This window comes from Enhydra lutris, unplaced genomic scaffold, assembly GCF_002288905.1.
Source record: "Enhydra lutris kenyoni isolate GAN:26980312 unplaced genomic scaffold, ASM228890v2 scaffoldscaffold52, whole genome shotgun sequence".
Taxonomy (NCBI): Eukaryota; Metazoa; Chordata; class Mammalia; order Carnivora; family Mustelidae; genus Enhydra; species Enhydra lutris.
In genome coordinates this window covers 12,966,461-12,982,179 of record NW_019154136.1, presented here as the reverse complement: position 1 = coordinate 12,982,179, position 15,719 = coordinate 12,966,461, and the positions used below count along the sequence as shown (strand labels likewise).

The 15,719-nt window shown below is 53.5% G+C and overlaps 1 protein-coding gene across 2 annotated transcripts; it reads left to right on the top strand.

Moving 5' to 3' along the window:
- Positions 1-1,094: 1,094 nt before the first annotated feature.
- LOC111157193 (acetylserotonin O-methyltransferase) lies at positions 1,095-14,571 on the top strand. 2 transcript variants are annotated; one of them, XM_022518481.1, is made up of 8 exons: positions 1,095-1,163; positions 6,298-6,472; positions 7,941-8,070; positions 9,962-10,030; positions 10,564-10,682; positions 11,980-12,120; positions 14,087-14,209; positions 14,360-14,571. In XM_022518481.1, the coding sequence occupies exons 1-8, from the start codon at positions 1,095-1,097 to the stop codon at positions 14,569-14,571; spliced, it is 1,038 nt and encodes a 345-aa protein (XP_022374189.1). The 2 variants fall into 2 exon arrangements, with proteins under 2 accessions (XP_022374189.1, XP_022374190.1); XM_022518482.1 differs by lacking the exon at positions 11,980-12,120.
- Positions 14,572-15,719: the final 1,148 nt, after the last annotated feature.

Genomic DNA, 15,719 nt, shown 5'->3' with positions numbered 1-15,719 from the left:
TGTTTCAGAGACCGCGTTTCGCTGACAACCCTCAGTAAAGTCCCCACCGTGCACCGTTAGCAGCAGCAAGACACACGATTAGTAACAGTTTCAGAGCCCAAGTCCATGGAATGGGGTCGAGGGCATTTGCTGGCTGTGGAGAGCAAAGGAGGACGTGACTTCAGACAACGTTGGAAGGATCCTGAGCCGTGGAAGGCAGCTGAGCTCACCCTGTCTACTGTGAGTTAAATGTGTCCATTGAATGTGTCCCCAACATGTCCATGTCCTGATCCTGGTAACCTCACGATGGGAACTGGTTCAGAAACAGGGTCTTTGCAGAGGTGATGAGGGGAAGGATCTGAGATGAGCTCGTCCTGCACCAGGGTGGCCCTAAATCCACGACAGGGGTCCTCGTAAGAAACAGAAGAGGAGACACTGACACAGAGGAGAAGCCATGTGAGGACGGAGGCAGAGATGGGAGGGACGCCGCCATGGCTGAGGGACACCTGGAGCCCCAGAAGCTGGAGGAGGGAGGAAGGACCCTGTCCAGAAGCCTGTGGAGGGAGCATAGCCCTGGCTTGCCTGGATTTCGATGGTGGTTCTGGACTGCAGATCTGGGGGAAGATAAGTCCCTTGGTTTTAGCCCAGTGGGTCTTGTGTGGTTTGTGATGCTAGTAGCCCTGGGGGATTAATGATACCCGTTTGTCTGTCCATGTAAAGGGGACTAGAGAGTCTTCAGTGCCTGAAATGAGTCATCAACGGTAGCCACGAGCAAGCCTATAGTTTTGGATCCATTCCATCGCTGATAGTGTAGGGAGGGAGAGGAGAGGTGTGGGGAGGGAAGGGAGAGGTGTGGGCTGTTCTGGGGCTGTGTGTGCATCAGGGACAGAAGGAGCCAGCAGGAAGCCAGCAAGGACCCTCAAGCTTTGTCATCCCCTTAATAGGACTAGCGGGATTTTCTGGAGTGATCCGCCTTTGGCTGTCACTGGGCTTCCGGCAAGGAGCTCGGACAGCAGCTCGGAGCCACCGGCCGCCCCAGCGCTTGCCAACAGACCCACACGTCCTGCTGCTGGGACAACCGGGGGCTGTGAAGGCCAGCCTGGCGTGGGACAAAGATGAGTTCCCCCGAGGAACAGGCATACCGTCTGCTGACCGAGTACACAAACGGGTTCATGGTCTCCCAGGTAGGAGCACGGGGACAACATTCCGCAGGGCACGCTTGGATCCCGTTGGCCGGAGCTGGGCGAGGGCAATGGGGAGTGACCGCTTAATGGGTACAGAGCATCCATTCGGGGTGGACGGTTCCGGCACGATGGGCAGGTGTCTGGGCAGAAACTTGTCCACGGGGGCGTGGGGCAACATTTATTCAAAGACGGGGATCGAAACACTGAAAATCCATTTTGTGACAGGGTCCCACGGATGCTTGTCCGTTAACAAACGAAACAGCCACGGATGGCTTAAGCTAGAGGCGAGTCTGGGGGTCCGTCCACAACATGGCACGCGTCAATATGTCATCCCTTCTTGTAGCTGAGCAGATCCGGTGCGGAACCCGGAGACATGCGGGCCACGTGGGGTGTGATGGCATTTATGCGAAACGCTGAGAACACACCAATTCATGGGAACAGGAAGCCGGGTGGTGGTCGCTGGATGCCAGAGAGGAGAGTGGGGAGGGACTGCCAATGGGCACGGCCTCTCCTTTTGGGAAGACGGGAATGATCTGCAACAGGACAGAGGTGGTGGTTCAACAAAGCACTGAACGACCCACACGCCCCGGACTTGTTTCATTTAAAACGCCTCATGCCGATTCTCCTGCTATGTGAACTTTAGTTTTATATTTTATTTTAGTTTTTAAGGATTTTATGCATTTATTTGAGAGAGAGACAGCATGCACGAGCAGGGGAGAGAGGCAGAGGGGGAAGCAGGCTCCCCTCCGAGCAGGGAGCCCGATGCGGGGCTCGATTCCAGGACCCTGGGATCATGACCTGAGCCGAAGGCAGAGGCTTAACCATCTGAGCCCCCCAGGCGCCCCTAGATTTTATATTTTAAAGCTCTATCGGTGTCAGGGATGGGGGGGTCGATGTTGGCGGGACACATGCATGCTGTGTTGGAAATCTCCAGGGTTCAGGTGCAGAACGGGTCCATGTGGACAGCTGTGCGGAAGTGGACGGCAGGGGATCGTTCACAGCTGCCGGGCAGGGTGGTGGTGGACTTCTCTCACGGGACGGGGCTGGGGGGACCCTCCCTGGCTCTTTGCAGTGAGCCTCTAATTTGGAGAACACACAGCTTCACCGTGTGCTGGCTGAGCATTGACAAGGCAGAGAGACGCCTACAGACGGCAGACGCTGGGGCACAGGGTCGGGGACTGCAGGGATGTGTATAGCCAGCAGGGTCCAACCCATGGGCACCATGGCGCTGTGTGCTTGCCAGTGGTATCTCGAGTGCCCTGGGTCAGATGCCACAAGACACGAAGACGTTTTGTCTTCCCTGGGTCACTGAGTCACAGACACCCTAACACGGCCGTGCTTTTCTCTTAATTCATAACCAAAGCAGGTGCTGAGTTTGGGCGGAGGTCACGAATACGGAAACCGCATGTCGTCCCCAACCGAACCCACAGGTTCCCCCCAATTCGGTCTGTCGACCTCCACGGGTTAAGCATTCCTCCTGCAGAGTCTTTGAGGTGCGGAAAAGGACCGTGCTTTGACCAAACAATCCTAATTATTGACTGTGTTTCTGTTGCTTGAAGACGTGACTTACTTGTGCTCGTGGAGTGTTTCCAGACTAGTTGGGGCGGTTTCTTCTGGCTCACATTGCCGCGTTATAAATTTTGGGATCAGTACACGTGACGCTGTGTTACCCCATTGTCACAAGGTTAATGGAAGAAGATGGAACACGACCTTCACAGGATAGTACTTCATACAATCTTGATACCATAAAACCCAACACAACCTTCACAAAAAAGAACTTAATAGTAACTCGGGGTGCCTGGGTGGCTCAGTGGGTTAAAGCCTCTGCCTTTGGCTCAGGTCATGATCTCAGTGTCCTGGGATCGAGCCCCACATCGGGCTCTCTGCTCAGCGGGGAGCCTGCTTCCTCCTCCCTCTCTGCCTGCCTCTCTGCCTACTTGTGATCTCTCTCTGTCAAATAAATAAATAAAATCTTAAAAAAATTAATAGGATCTTTATACAATAGAATAAAATGCAATCTTGATACAATAAAACCCAATACAACCTTGATACAATGAAACTTAATACAACCTCAATACCATAAAACCCAACACAACCTTCATAGAAAAGAACTTAATAGTATCTTGGTACAACAAAACTGAATGGAATCTTGATACAATAAAATCTAATACAACCTTCATAGAAAAGAACTTAATAGGATCTTGATACAATAAAACTTAATACAACCTTGATACAATAAAACCGAATACAACCTTGATAGCATAATACTTCATACGACTTTGATACCATAAAACCTAACGTGACCTTGATAGAATAAAACTTAATCGGATCTTGATAAAATAATACTGAATACGACCTCGATGGGGTAAGACTGAATATAACCTTCCCGGAATAGTACTTAATATGACTTTGATAGAATAAAACTCAATATGACCTTGATAGAAGGAGTTAATAAAATCTAAACACGGTAGGAGTTCCTAATGGCTCAGCACAAGATGTCACGGAGTCGTAACAGGAGTGAATGCGACTGTAGCAAAATGAGAAACGACACCCTTCACCCGAGCGAGCGTTAACGCCGTCTTGATAGAATAAGGCTTGAAGCAGTGGAGTGAAGTCCTTCATAGGTACATGGTTCGTTGCAGAAGAGTTCCTGCAACGTTAACAGTCGGGTTGGTACCACCTTTACAGAAGAATGACTTGATACAATGTTACTAGAACAAGGAGTGGATCCCTCATGCGACTTGATACAATGTTACTAGAGCCAAGAGTGGATCCTTCATGTGACTTGATACAATGTTACTAGAGCCAAGAGTGGAACCCTTGCGTGACTTGATACAATGTTGCTAGCATAAGAGTTTGTGCGACCCTCACAGAACCCACACAGATACAACTTGATATGAGCTTAATTGAATTTTATTGGTGGGGCACCTGGATAACCTTGATAGAACTTTCCTCCAGGGCTTCTCAAATGGGGACACGCCCCCCCCCCACACTCAGGGGACACTTGGCAGGGTCTGGGGACATTTTTGGTTGTCACAGCCGGGATGCAGGTGCTCCTGGTATGTGGCGGGTGGAAACCAGGGACCCGACCCCACAGCCTACAGTGTAGGCCACCTCACCCCAGACAGTCATCCGGCCCCAGCTGTCAGCCGGGCTAGGGTCCAAAAACGCTGCTTTCTCGGAATCCGAGTTAACAGGACCCCCACCGCAGAGTAACAGTGCAGTAGCACTGCACACCCCCGCCCCGGCCATGCGCGCGTGTCGGGATTCCCGTGCGCTCAGCGAAAACGCAAACACCAACCTACTTATGCCCTCACGAAGCTCGGAGACGGGACTTACGTTTTTCCACGTTCACGTCCATGTTGGACGAATGCCGATCACTTTATGGAGCGAGTGCCGAGGGAGGCACCTGCGCTCTAGGACCGTCTGCGCACGTGGGACGTGAGTGTGCGCTTCCGACCCGGCCAATCTCGGTGAGGCTGCCCCGGTCTTGGCACCGCGCATCCAAAACACTGTGTGTAGGAGGAGAAAAAAAAAATGCATGGACTTAGCCACGTTTTATGCCTTGTGCATTATTTTCAGGCACGACCTGCTAAGTTCTGTAGACAGGTAAACGGAAGAAAACAAAGAACACGGTTTTAGACTGACACCACCGTTTGGGGAACAACGGTGATCTCTGCCCAGCAGCAACACAACACAAACCGTTTGCAAAATGGAAACACCGTGGTTCCTGACTTTGTGCCCACAGGTTATCGTTGCTAACCGAGGAGAGGCAAGGACCGGGGTCTTGAAACTCAATGTGGGTTTGCAGGTGGCGGTGCAGGGCCCTGTCCCTCCGCGGGTGTTCTGTCTGGGGACCATAGGTTTCCTTCAGAGGGTGTTTCTTTCCTACAGTGGTTCCCAGGCTGCTGGCTTCTCCGAGTGATGCCGTTCTGGGCATGCCAGGAGGGAGGGGTTCAGTGCCGAGCTACTGAAGACAGACGGGGTGGAGGGATGCTGCAGAAGCCCTGACCTGGTCAGACTCCCCGTTCCCCCGAGCCGGCCAGCCAGTGAATGGCCCTGCGGCACCCTGAACGCAGTGGGCAGCACCGCCCTCGCGCTCCCTGGGGACCAACCTGTCTCACAGATGCCATAGCTCCGGACAGCTGGTCAGCCCCACAGCTCCTGCAGCCGTAGGAACAGCTCCTTCCAAGTGCACAGTGGAAGCGTGTTTCCTTTCGTTTCCTTTCTTTTCTTTTTATTTCGTTTAAGTTATGCTAGCTATTCTGCTTAAAATACTTGAATGTTTGCTTAAATTGTACGCATTTTGTTTTATATTTTGAAACTCAAATTCAAATTTTAATGAGTTTGAACGTTGAATTTCAAAATTTTACTTTTATTCTTTAACTTTTAAAAAATTACTAATTTTTTTTTATCATTTTAAAATAGCCATAGCATCAATTTTACCATCTCCACCGTTTTTACGTGCACAGCTCAGGGGCACTGAGCTCATTCCCACTGTGGGACAACCGCCTCCCTCCATCCGTCTCCAGAACTTTCCATCTTCCCCAGACTGAAGCTGTATCCCCATGAACCACTACCCCCATCCCCGTCCCCAGCCCCTGACCCCACCCTCTACTCTCTGTCTCTGTGGGTAGGACTCCTCTAGGGACCCCACCTACATGAAATCACACAGGATTCGTCCTTCTGTGTGTGGCTTATGTCACTGAGCACCATGTCCTCAAGGCCCACCCACGTCCCAACAGGGGCAGAACGCCCTTCCTTCTCAAGGGTGCGTCATCGTCCACTGCGTGCGTGGACCATAATTGGCTTGTCCATTTGTCTGTAATGCACGCTTGGCCACAAAAGTGCATGTTTTGGCCATAAACATGCACAAAAAAATGCATGTTTTGGCCACCGACAGTGCATCCGTGAACACGGGTGTGCAAGGATCTCTCCCAGGCCCCACGTTCAACTCTTTGGGGCCACACAGAATAGTGGGATTTCTAGTTTCTGTGGCCATTCTGTGTTTGATTTTCCAAGGAACAGCCATAGCATTTCCCACAGCAGTGCAGTGTCCCCTGAAAACAAAGCCCTGGCTCCCTGGGGTGGGGGCAGTTCCTAGGGCGCTCAAAGCTGGCCCCTTGTTTCCGAGGTTCTGTTTGCCGCCTGTGAGCTGGGCGTGTTTGACCTTCTCGCGGAGGCCCCGGAGCCCCTGGGTGCGGCGGCGGTGGCTGCACGACTGGGCAGCAGCTCCCATGGGACGGAACTCCTGCTGGACACATGCGTGTCCCTGAAGCTGCTTCAGGCGGAAACCAGGAGGGGGAAAGGTAAGCATGTAGCCGTTACGTAAACGAATGCGCATGGCTGGGTGTCAATAAAACTTTATTTACAAAGACAAGCAGTGGGCCAGGTTGAGCGCCCAGGCTGTGTTTCGCTGAGCTCATTGTAGAGAGGTCTCTACAGTCTGGTGTACACGTTGGTACCCTCACAAAGTATCCAATGAGCAAGAAAACAATGGGGGAAAACATCACAAGGGAGTACTTTTCATCAAACTAAATTTATCCCGCTAAAGGGTTGCCGTTCCTTACGATAGTACCTTCTCACTTTGGTGTGGAAATGACTTCTGTCTTAGGAAATATGGTGATGACTAGGGGTTTCTTTTCATGTTCTTACTTTGCTACATTCAAAGTTTCAAGTGTATGTCCCTCATTCTGATCGTTTTCAGAATTGTAGATTCATGACGTGGTGAATGTGGAAAGCGTTGCTGGAGCCAGAGCGCCCAAGAACAGGAGCGTTGGCCCGGCTGTGGCAGTGGTGCTCAGTGGCTTTTGTGCCCGTGGCATGGAGTCATACAGCAGTTGGGTTGTGGGCTGCAAATAGGGATGGGAAAGCTTGAGCGTCTTGTGGAGGTTGACCTCTCTCAGATGCCCGGGCGTGGAAATCCAGAAGGCACGAGGATGTAAGCTAGCTGGAACCAGCACCCGCCACTCCCTGAGAACAGTCTTTGCCCATGACACGTACTGGGGTGGCTGACCCTGAGCTCGCACCCCCAGGAGGACACCCCTGCCAGGAGACAGCGGGGGCAGGGAATGCTAGTGGAGGCGGCATCTGGCACAATTATCAGTTGTCCCCTGGCCCTGGGGCATTGCATGGGTGCCAACACCCAGCTGGGGAGCACCTCATGCAAGACAGCAGGGGCTCCGTGGGAAGCACGGTCCCCACGAAAGGAGATAGGGAAGTAGGCTCGGGCCCGGGACTGGCCATTTGCAGATGCTGCAGGATGGGGTAGCTCACAGCAGGGCACTGGCCCAGAGAGCACCGGGGCCCTTGCGGTCCTGGGGCTGCACGTTCTGCAGGGCATGGTTAGAACAATGGCATTCACCCAGGGTTGGTTGTCTGCTTCTTGGCTGAGCGTGGCAGAAGGACAGTCCCTGCTCCATCCACGTGATTCCCATTCTGGAGATGGTCGTATCACCAGTAGAGGGGAGGTCCCTTTCGGGTGTTATTTTAAAGCCCGTGGATTATAGTATAGGGTTCCCCATCAGCCTTCTGCCCTTTCCACCTGCTGCACCAGACCTTCCAACGGGATTTGCCAAAACGGAATCGAGCAGGTGTGCCAGGTGCCCAGCGGGCCTCCCTGCTCTTCAAGACGAGCCCCCAGCAGTGGCTGCAGGCATTTCGACGCCCCCGGGCGAGAATCTGCATTCACTCCTGATGTTGCTAATACTGGCGCCAGCACAGGGCAAGGACCTGGAATCTAACTTTGCCTTTTGTGTTCTCTGTGTTTGTTTTCAGCCTTGTATCAAAACACGGAGCTCTCCAGCACCTACCTGGTCAGGGCCAGTCCCAAGTACCAAGGCAACATGCTGTGGTACCTGGCCAGGACGACGTACCTGTGTTGGGGCCACCTGGCCCAGGCTGTGAGGTGGGCATGGCCTTGACGGCGTGGACCGCTGCGCCGGGGCTCCCTGGGGGCTGGTTTCGTGGCGTCTGTGCAGCTGAAGTGCCAGGTTTCTTGTAGATCAAACACGACACCGCTAGGTCTGGACAGCCAGAGCAGATGTGAGAAACCCTCGTGGTCCTGGCTGAAGGGAATTCAAGAAATGCAAATCCACCCAGTTAGGAGTCCTGTGCTTTGATTCTCTCCAGGGAAAGGGCCCCGGGCCGAGGAGACAAGGTGGGGAAGATGGCGCACAACAAGATTCTGCCTGAATTGCGATGGTTGTGTGTCTCACAGCTGCTCTTGGGCTCGGCGATGTGGGTGTCTGGTGCTGGATCACTCTCTGAGGTGGGGTGTCCTGGGCTCTACAGGGCGTAGAGCAGTGTCTCTGGTCTCCTCCCACCATGTGCCACTACAGTCTCCCCAGTCGTGATAAGAAAAAAAATGTCCCCAGACATTGACGAGTGCGTCTTGGTGCAGAATCACCTGCAATTGGAAAGCAATGGCACAGATGGATGAATACATAGATGGGCAAGTAGAGAGGTAGGTAGATAGATATAGGGATGAATGGATGATAGCACAGAGATGGCTAGATGGGTGGATGGATGATGGATGGATGGTTGGATGGATGTACAGGTGGATGGATGGACGGATGGATGGATGATTGATAAATATAGGGATGGATGGATGGATAGATAGATAGTTATAGGGATGGCTAGATGATGATATAGGGATGGCTAGAAGGCTGGATGGCTAGATGGCTGGATGGATGGACGGTTGGATGGATGGGTGGATGGACAGGTGGATGAATGGACGCATGGATGAATAGATGATTGATAGATATATAGATGGATGGATGATGAATGGATGGTTGGATGGACAGATGATTGATTGATAGCTACAGGGATGATGGATGATAGTATAGGGATGGCTAGATGGGTGGATGGAGGATGGATAGATGGTTGGATGGATGGACAGGTGGATGGATGGATGATGGATGGATGGTTGGATGGACAGATGATTGATTGATTGATAGCTACAGGGATGATGGATGATAGTATAGGGATGGCTAGATGGGTGGATGGAGGATGGATAGATGGTTGGATGGATGGACAGGTGGATGGATGGATGATGGATGGATGGATGATTGATAGATATAGGGATCTATATCACATAGATGATAGTTAGATGGATAGATAGATAGATAGATATAGGGATGGTTGGATGACAGTACAAGGATGGATGGATGGATGGATGGTTAGATGGACAGGTGGATGGATGGATGGTTGGATGGATGGACAGGTAGACGGATGGATGATAGGTAGATGGATGGATAGGTAGATGGGTAGGTAGGTAGGGAGATTGATAGTAGATGGATATTGATGGATAGGTATTGATAGATATTAATAGATAATAGATGAATAAATATTGATAGGTATAGATAGATATTGATATGTATTAATAGACATATATAAATAATAGATATTGATAAATGGGTATAGATAGATGACAGGTACTGATAGGTATTGATAATAGCCCAGCAAGCCTTCTCCTGTCCCCGGAGGCCAGCCGATGAGTTCTGTGGACCTCCGCGTCCCCTGACTGCACGTTATTTTCAAACTTCCTTCAGACGGTCTTTACAGGCCACTGCTTCTTTGGTCACATGGCAGAGCTGGGCTCGTGGTGCAGACTGCCGCCCTGAGCAGACACTTGTTCCAGCCCAGACGGGGGTGCGAGCGTGTGTTTGGTAACTGACTCCTGTCCTCTGCTTGTCCTGTCTGTAATGGGAGGTGAGGTTGTGTGATCCCACATGTGCACCAGCAGGTGCTCCCTGAACGTGTCAGATCCTGGGTGACCATGTACTGCCCGTTTGCAGGGACGGCAAGAACCAGTATCCAGAGGCATTTGGGGTTCCTTCGGACGAGCTCTTCACCGCTATCTACAGGTAATGCCAAGCACCCATACTTGCGGGATGGTCTTTCAACGCACTCGCCGTGAGGAATACATGGGTCCAATCAGAGCAAAATAGGGACGTTGATATTTAAAATAAAAATAAATAAATAAAGAGGACAGATTTTTTGGTGTTGGTCAGTGTCCTGAGCAGGCGGGAATCTGTCCTTCCTTCCCAGGGGCTCTACGCAAAGCAACAGTGATGTAGAAAAATGAGGAATGGGTTTTGGTTGGGTCAGAGTCACCTAGGTAGTAGGTCAGCTCTAAGAATGCACATGGCGCTGCTGTTGGCGTAGGGTCTGGTTCCACAACCCCCAAGTGTCGGTGCCCTGATGGCTCTTTGCAGGGTTCCTAGCTGACCAGGGGCTGGGAAAGGGGAGAAGGATGGGCAGGGGTGCAGAGTCCTCTAGGGTGGTACCTCCCAACCCATCCTGGGCTTTGCCCTCGTCCAAGTCCCCTGCTCCGGCCAACGCTTCTCCTCTGATTTGGATGTCCACACGGTCTTGACGGGCGTGGTTTTGCGTGCAGATCTGAGGGCGAGCGGCTGCAGTTCATGAGGGCTCTGGAGGACGTCTGGAGCATCAGCGGGAGGCACGTGCTGGCCGCCTTTGACCTGTCTCCATTCCCGCTCATCTGCGACGTTGGTGGTGAGTGTTGGCCTCTCAGATGGAGCTGTGTCTTGGGGCTAGCCTGCTCCCTAGTGTTCCCTGGGGAGGGAAGACGACTGGGACGCCATTCAGGATTGGGGAGAAAGCATCCGCGGGTGTCCTGCAGGCTGAGAGGGTCCCAGCTTCTCCTGGAACCGGGTGCACCCTCTGCGGTTCTGACCACATGTATTGGGGTGGGACAGATACTCTCTGCCTCCAGGGACGCTGCCGGTGCCCAGGCCATGCAGGTGTCGATGTTGGCATCGATGTGGGACACGAAAGACTTAAGACCATGGTGGGGTGCACCAGTCATGGAGCTCTTGGAAAGCAGTTAGCTGGGCCATCTAGTCGACCTTCCCATGCTGCCTTCCCGGGGCAGGCAAAGCACTGTGTGGGACTGCCGGGTTTTCTGGGCTCTGGGGGTCCTGATGCTACCACGAATGAGAGGGATGCCCGTGACTTGAGCATCTGCTGGGGCTGAAGACTGGGTGTGGCACATCCTAGAGCAGATGCAAGAGTGGTGGGTGAGGGTCGTCCCTGTCCCAAAGGGTGGGTGGAGGTCGGGGCGGCCAGGTGTAACTCTTGGTCCCCTTCAAGCAAGTGCTCTCGCCCTGACCGCCCCTGCTGGTCCCATAGAGGAGGCATGAGGAGCATGAACCCCATTAGATGGGGATTCAAGGGCTCCTGACACCATGTTGGCCCAGGGGCACGTTCTAGGGGTGACGCCAGCCTGACGTTGGGTGTGGCTCCATCCTTTGAGCAACACAACGACTTGCTGCTTTGGGCCGAGCTGCCTGGGATGCAGATGCAAGGTGCATCTAGGGAGCCCCCAGTCCTTGGTCCCCAGATCTGAGCTGCTCATACCCGTAGCCCGCATCAGGGCAACCTCCCCTCCACTGTCTCTGGGAGCAGGACGCCATGATTGGGAGCTCTAGTGTGGTTTATTCAAAAGTGGCCCCTGTGCTCGACTTGCTGTGTGACTTTGGGCACATTCCATGGTCTCTCTGTGCTGCAGAACCCTCAGATAACGGGACAGCCCCACATGGGACTGTCGTGGTTCCCAAGTGCGTGTCTGCCTATGAGGCACACAGAACGGGGTCATGGTGATCAGCGGGTCGGTCCAGCCAGGAAGATTTGAAGATTCGGAGGCTCATGGGTGACGATGGAGCCGTGAACACCTCCATGTGGGGCAGAACCTTGTCCCCCACGTGGACATCCCCCAAAGCTCCATGGTGAGCCAAGACGCATGTTCCTCATACCTTCCTGTCTGCCTGTCCTGTTCTGTGTCCACTTCCAGGCTGCTCTGGGGCTCTGGCCAAGGAGTGCACCTCTCTGTACCCCGGGTGTCAGGTCACCGTGTTTGACATCCCCGAGGTGATCCAGACAGCGAAAAAGCACTTCTCGTTCCTGGAGGACACGCGGATCAGCTTCCGTGAAGGTGGGTTGCTTCCGTGCTCTCTGCGTGTGCATCGGGAAACACAGATGCCTCCCCCGGCGGCTCAGGTCAGGCCGAGGTTGCACTGTGGGCACGGCTTCCTCTGCCTGCAGGCAACCGCCTCAACTTAGAATTACTGTCCGCGACGCTTGGAAAACAGCGTACGGCTAGATGGTGTCCTTACACTTAGCTCTTTCTCGAGCATTTGGCTGGATGGAAGACTGTTTCCTCAAAATTTGTGTCCACCTAGGATTGGTGAATGGGGCCTTATTTGGAAACAGGGTCTTTGCAGATGTGATGAAGGGAAGGATCCGAGATGAGCTCATCCTGGATCAGGGTGGCCCTAAATCCAAGGACAGGGGTCCTTGTAAGAGACAGAAGAGGAGACACAGACACAGAGGAGAAGCCATGTGAAGATGGACGCAGAGATGGGAGGGACGCGGCCACCAGCCCAAGGACGCCTGGAGCCCCAGAAGCTGGAAAAGGCAGGAAGGACCCTCCCCTGGAGCTTCAGAAGGGAGCACAGCCCTGCCCCGCCTGGATCTCAGCATCCCTGCACCGCCTGGATCTCAGACTTGTGGTCTCCAGAGCTGGGAGGGGATGGATTCCAGTGGCTTAAGCCCCCAGCTGGTGTTGCTTTTCTTACACAGACCCCAAGACCTGCATGCGGGTGTCTAAATCCATGCTGGTACGTGAACTGGGTTGAAGGGAAGCTCGCGGACATCTGCTGACTCAGAAGATTAGGGAGACTTTGCCATTTTGAGGCTCAGATCAACGTGGCTGGGTCATCTAGCCATAGGGTTGGATTCTGGCTTTATGTAACATCCCCCAGCTTTGACCATCATGGATATTGGGGGGGGGACTTACTGTTCATTTTTTTAAAAACATCACATTAAAATATGAGAAACCTCGATGACGAGGTTTGGGGCCCCTTTAATTTTGCACCCAGCAGAGTGCCTGACTCGCCTCACCCCAAACGTGGCCTCTGGGAGTCTTTATCACAAGTCTTGGGACGAATTGATGTGCTTCCTCTGGAAAATGGGAGAAACACACGGACTTCAGAGGTTGCAGGGGTCGGGCGAGAGAGCAGATTACCTTGCTATTACACAGCTGAGCTGGGCTTCTGCTGTCCTCGTCATTGCTCACGAAGGGAAACCTGGTGGAAACCGCACATTTGTTCTTCATCCTGGGGTCTGGATTGTCTTCTTCGCCTGCTGCACACAAACATACGGCCCACCAAATGTGGCCCCCGGGCCAGAGTGTGCCAACCCCCATCTTCTGTGGCTGATGGAAGAAAATCCGTTTGGAGGACTCCCCTTGTGGTTTTCCCTACATCATAGGGAAATGCCTGTGGATCTCAGATTTCCTGGGGGCCTCAGGACAGGGCAGAGTGATGGACTGACCCCTGCGGAATCCAGTGCACACTCTTCCCAAATCCCTGCAAATTTGTACAGTTTGGACAACATTCAGCTGCTGGTTGACCCCACACACCACAGGTCTATCCAAGATTTCTTCCAAAATTGGTACTTCTTGCAGGAAAAATATTACAAGACTTGAGTCTTTGACACCATGGACGCATGGAGGGTCTTTCTTGGGCATTTTTGTTTTTCAATCAGGAAAACATGCATGGACTGTTGACGCACTTCAACGCGTCAGACAGGACCTGCTGACCGATGGCTCGGGGCGTCCTGAAATCATGGCTTGGAGAGCTGTGTACTTGCAACCTTAGGAAATAAGATAAAAATAAAATCATGTTGCAGATCCGAAGGATGGAATGGGACCCCAAACCCCGTCCCAAGTTTTCTGTCTTCCCCGAGACTTCTTTTACTCGGGGCGAGGTCTTCCCGTCCCTGCTGGGAAGACGTGCGGACAGCTCGACAGCGTCAGGTGACTTTTGCATCGCGGGTGCAGCTGCGGTCATGCGGGGTTGACTCGCAGACTGACCCCAGGGCACCTGCCTGTGTTATAGGAGATTTCTTTAAGGACCCACTTCCGGAGGCAGATCTATACATCCTGGCCAGGGTCCTACACGACTGGACGGACACGCGGTGCTCACACCTGCTGGCGAGGGTCCATCGCGCCTGCAAACCAGGTGGGGCGTGGGGCCGCATGAGGGCCGAAGGGTACCCAGGGCAGTGGGAGAGCTGGCTGGGCTGGGGGCCGGGGCAGCCAGTGTCTGAGGTCAAGCGGGCGTCCTCAGGATGGCTGGTCCCTTGCTCATGGCCATCTCTCCCTGTCCCAGGCGGTGGCATCCTGGTGATTGAAAGCCTCCTGGATGCAGACGGACGGGGCCCGCTGACCACGCAGCTGTACTCGCTGAACATGCTGGTGCAGACGGAGGGCCGGGAGCGGACCGCCGCCCAGTACCACGCGCTCCTGGCTCCCGCCGGCTTCCAGGACATCCAGTGCAGGAGAACGGGGGGCATTTACGATGCCATCCTCGCCAGGAGGTAGTTCCCCGTAGGTCTGCAGCGACCGACCCAACCGACACCCTTGGAAACGGGGGGGGGGTCTTCGTGAGCTTCGGCATTTCGGGGGAGCTGACAGCGGAGTGGGGGTCTCTGCTGACTGTTGTCAACTGCCCATCACGCTGTTGATTTTGTCCTGTTCTACTGTATTCTGCTCTCTTGTGCTCTATCCCAGCCTGTTCTGTGTCTCCTACCCTATTCCGTTCCATTCTGCCGAATTCTTTCATTCTACCCCATTCTAGTCCGTTTTCCTGGATTCCTGCCAGCGTAGCGGACAAAACTGTACACCTGTGAGCCACACCACATGGTATTTCGATGCACGTACACGCTGGGCACAGATGAGCGCCGTCGAGCTAACCCACACACCTCCCGGGGTGACTCTTGTATTGTCGTCATCAAGGACATTTCAGATCTGCTGTCTCAGCAACGGGCAAGCGTGGGATAGTCCGTCACCATCACCCTGCTGGACGTTACGGCCGCAGGACTCATTCCGCTTCTCACGGGAGGTCTGTGCCCTGGGAGCGCCATCCCCAACCCCTGGGGACCGCCCTTCTACTCTCCGCTTGATCTCAGGTGGGGCAGGAGCACGTCCCAGGCTGCACGTGGGGGGCAGCGCTGACCCGAGTGGGCACCGGGCCTCTGCGCCTTTTGCTCTCTGTACCCATTTCGCCCACCCGGCCTCCCACATCGGCAAACCGCGACTCTGTTCTCTGCGTCAATGACCTTGGTTCTCATGTCCTTTGACGTCCCACATACAAGTGAGACCACACGGCCTTTGTCCTTCTCTATCTCCCTTGGCACCATAACGGGAACTTATTTTCATCTTTCTTTTGCTGTGGCAAAGTGGACGTGCTGTGGAATTTGCCATTTTAACCTTTTTTCGGTGCGTCGTGCAGTGGCTCTGAGCGGAGTCACAATGCTGTGCGACCATGGGCACCATCCGTCTCCAGAACTTTCTCATCCTTAAACGGAAGCCCTGTCCCCATAAAGCACTAACTCCCTATCCCTTCCCTGAGACCCTGGCCCCCAGTATCTTATGGTTCGTGGCTATGACCTTGCCTGTTCTACATGCAATTGCAACGTTTAAACAATGGATGCCTCCACGCATGTGTGTGTGTGTGTGTGTGTGTGTGT

What these genes read in the sequence shown, in the direction of transcription:
- LOC111157193 (XM_022518481.1), top strand. Translation starts at nt 1,095, where the DNA reads ATGAGTTCCCCCGAGGAACAGGCATACCGTCTGCTGACCGAGTACACA. An exon ending in ACGGGTTCATGGTCTCCCAG is followed by an intron (nt 1,164 to 6,297) that starts GTAGGAGCACGG and finishes CTTGTTTCCGAG; the next exon opens with GTTCTGTTTGCCGCCTGTGA. An exon ending in GCGGATCAGCTTCCGTGAAG is followed by an intron (nt 12,121 to 14,086) that starts GTGGGTTGCTTC and finishes CCTGTGTTATAG; the next exon opens with GAGATTTCTTTAAGGACCCA.